Consider the following 3,546-nt stretch of genomic DNA (forward strand, 5'->3'; position numbering starts at 1 on the left):
GATTTATATCTATTCTTTCTATGATTTCTGTGACAAACTTCATGTCTGAATAGATCCACCTGTTAGGTTTAGGGTTCAAATAGATTATGAGGGATTAACCCTAGCTCTCTGTGGATTCGATCCCTAAGTACTACAATTCGACCTCTTATTTGAGAGAGTATAAATCACTTCTTAGGTAATTTGAGTGATATCGCCTTTCCAATTGGTCCGTGTATAGTTAAATTCCGTTCATAGTAGTTCCAATAGTTTCATAGCATGTGGTCCACATTGGAGTCTTTCGTCCCCCATTTTTTCTAATTATTTTTTTAGAAATGCAAAATGGCTGCAAGCACTTTAGATGTTCCATTTGATCGCCATCGTTAACTTAAATTGCTCTTTTTCTTTAAATAGCCTTCCAAAGAATACATATATATATATACGAGTCCTTCTTGATGTAGTTGATTTCCTCCGTTTCAAAATATTTTGCTTCTATATCATTAAAAACTGATCTACATCAGTATATCTATATATTTCCGACACTTCTATCCCTTTCCTGAATTCTTATCCACATCAACAAAATATTCATCAACATCGATCACACGATTTTGTTTGTTTATTTTTTGGGTGGAGTTACGAGAACAACATCACCACCTCCGAACGTATCTGTTTCTGCACCGTACCCAAAACCAACGGGTCGAGAGGTAGATATATAATCATTTCCTTCATCAACGTTGCCTTCTAAAATTTTCCTCTTACGACGCTGTTTGTTAGATATTGATCCATCTGAACCACTTGATGCAGGGTTTTGAAACCCTTCTCCTCTACCACCACTTGATCCAGAATGTTGTTCCATGTTAATGCCCAAAGGTCCACCACTTCCTCCTTTTGATGGAGCTCTACCATCATCTTTATCATAATATGTCATACAATCTCTTCAGAAATCATCCCAGTAATCAAATTCACAATCTTCATCATCCTCTTCATTATCTTCTCCAACATCATAATCTTCATCATACTCTTCATTATCTTCTCCGACGTCATCTTCATTATCTTCTCCAACGTTATCTTCATTATATTTTCCATTGTTCACTTCCATATTTTCTCTGTTGTTCTTTTATTTATCTTTTTCGTTACGGTTCTACTGAATCACACTGGCTGAACCTAAAATACCTTCACAATTTTGTTATTTTCCTTATCTTGATCCCCTAGACTTTTGAATATCTCTGAGTTACATCCACAAGCTGCTTCAAGTGCTTATACGTGCCTCACTAAGATTTCATCATCATCATCATCAACCATACCAACATATGTAATACTTTCCAACATAAGCACTTGTTCAGGCCTTAGAAATATCATTTCTTTTCCAAAAAATCCATGAATGTCACAAAGACATTCACAGATTTGTCTTCCCTATGAAGAGTCCTAAATATTTGATAATCATCTTTGTTTGTAATCTCAACTGGTACAACCAATTTTTCAATTATATTACTATCTCCATCATAAAGCTAATAGCACATATCAACCGAGATTAGTCTCCCCAACATACCATACTCTTGAAGAATACTATCTTTCAGCATCTCAACACCTCTAATTGTCGAGCAATCTAGTGCTCTACTGATTCTATCATTATCTATTTTGAAATACCAAGAACCATTATAATACATAATCCACCTATCAACCATAACTATATTGTATGTATCAGAGACTCCTACAGTTCAATTACAAATTACTGTAATAGGCACTTACAAATTTCAGCAAGAAACAAACTAATTGTGGTGTAAATAAAAGAGATAACAATTTACCTTTGCCATTGCTGTTACCTATTCTCTTCCCTTTCCCCACAACACTTGTGATACAGCTCATTCTGCCTTAACTTTCAACATCAAATCTATTAGGGTTTCTTTTTCGCATCCGCCCCTCTTCATTATCCGGTAATAACACTTAAGTAGATCCACATCTTACTTTATTAATATAATCTAATAAAATTATCTAATAATTTATGGCAGGAAAATCAGCTTCCTTAGACCCACCCAACACATGTTTTTTACGCTTTAACTTTTAACAGTTTTACAGTTTTACAAATGACCCCAAAATTTAAATAAATCAAAACATATAAACACGGTTCTCGCCATTCATTCTTCGGCCCAAACAACTTCTACCGGCCCATTAGCATCCTTCTCTCTCTCTCTTTTCAAGTCTTAGGGTCATCTAATCACATGTGCAAACAAGTTTGATAATCTAAAGTCATAGAGTCTTTGGGTCATTTATTGGTAGCATATTATTAATTTCTCAAGCCAAAATCACAAAGATACTAGTTAAGTTTATGGGTCAAAAGATTAAAATGGTCTCCATTTTTTTCCTCACCTAGTTGGTGACCAATCAACAAATTAAAACTTAAAATGACCCAATCTTACAATTACAAACCTTTGATGACCCAAACTCCTAAGCACCTCCACTTTGATCCTTGTGGGCTAGTTTGGAAACAAAAAAACATGTTTCGAAACTATTTGAGATCAATTATCTTCTTTTTTATTTACAACAATCATTTACGGGAAAATCTCTTAAATATTTTTTTTAAAGAAGTCAATGGAATTTATATCTTTCTTTATAATTTTATTTACTTATTTACTAATATATAAGACAAATAAATATTAAAAATTGGAAAATAATAAAATCAAAATACATTCTTTTTCAAAAAAATTGATTTTTTGCAAATTTGTTTTCCAAATATTTTTTTTCCGTAAGCACATTTTCTTTTTAAAAAGTTTAGAAAGACTTTTGTGAATGTGTATGCTATCTTGGTGAATTTGTAAATTTTTTTATGAATTTAGAAATGGCATTATAAAGATGTAGCTAGACCTCTTAAATGTACGTAACTTGCATGTGTATTTTGGAAGGTTTTCCAAAATTTGTATGACATCTTCGTGAATTTGAGTTATACACTACAAGAAAGCACGCCTGTTGCAAGGGAAATTTGCGAGGGAAAACTTTCGTCGCAAATTCGCAACGGAGCCGCAAGGGCATTGCGACGAAAATAATTTTCCTCGCAAAACGCTCGCAAATTTGCATCAAAATAGTTTCCTCGCAAAATTGCAACCAATTTACGAGACTTTTCCGCAAACTCACGCAAACCCGTCGCAAATTTGCGATAAAAGCTATCGTCGCAAGTCCGTTACAAATTTGCAAGGAATTTGCGTGAGAATTGCAATACCATATATGTTCGTTGCAATTCCGTCGCAAAAAAACAGATAGGTTGGTGAACACGTTTTTTGTTTCGTGTAACTAATCTCGAAAAAAAAATGTATAAGTTGGTGATACACGTTTTTTCTAAGTGTAACTAATATTTGCAAGGGACAAATCTCTCTCGCTAATCCCTTGCAAAGGGGAAAGGCATCGCAATTCCGTTGCAATTTCCGTCGCAACTCCCTTGCAAGTGTCTTGCAAATATTTTTCAGATGTCTATATATAGCATCTGTGAGAAGTGAGCGACCATTGGAAAAAAAAAACGAAAGAAAAAAGAAAAAAAACGAAAGAAAAAGAAAAAAACGAAAGAAAAAAGAAAAAAAA

The 3,546-nt window shown here is 33.8% G+C and overlaps 1 protein-coding gene across 1 annotated transcript; it reads right to left on the minus strand.

Moving 5' to 3' along the window:
* Positions 1-592: 592 nt before the first annotated feature.
* LOC106338313 (nucleoplasmin-like protein ANO39) lies at positions 593-1,075 on the minus strand. The gene is made up of 2 exons (XM_013777327.1): positions 943-1,075; positions 593-885 (listed from the first exon to the last, which is right to left on the minus strand). Exons 1-2 carry the CDS (start codon positions 1,073-1,075, stop codon positions 593-595), a joined length of 426 nt encoding a protein of 141 aa, XP_013632781.1.
* Positions 1,076-3,546: the final 2,471 nt, after the last annotated feature.

Source organism: Brassica oleracea, chromosome C4 (genome assembly GCF_000695525.1).
Source record: "Brassica oleracea var. oleracea cultivar TO1000 chromosome C4, BOL, whole genome shotgun sequence".
NCBI classification, from domain to species: Eukaryota; Viridiplantae; Streptophyta; class Magnoliopsida; order Brassicales; family Brassicaceae; genus Brassica; species Brassica oleracea.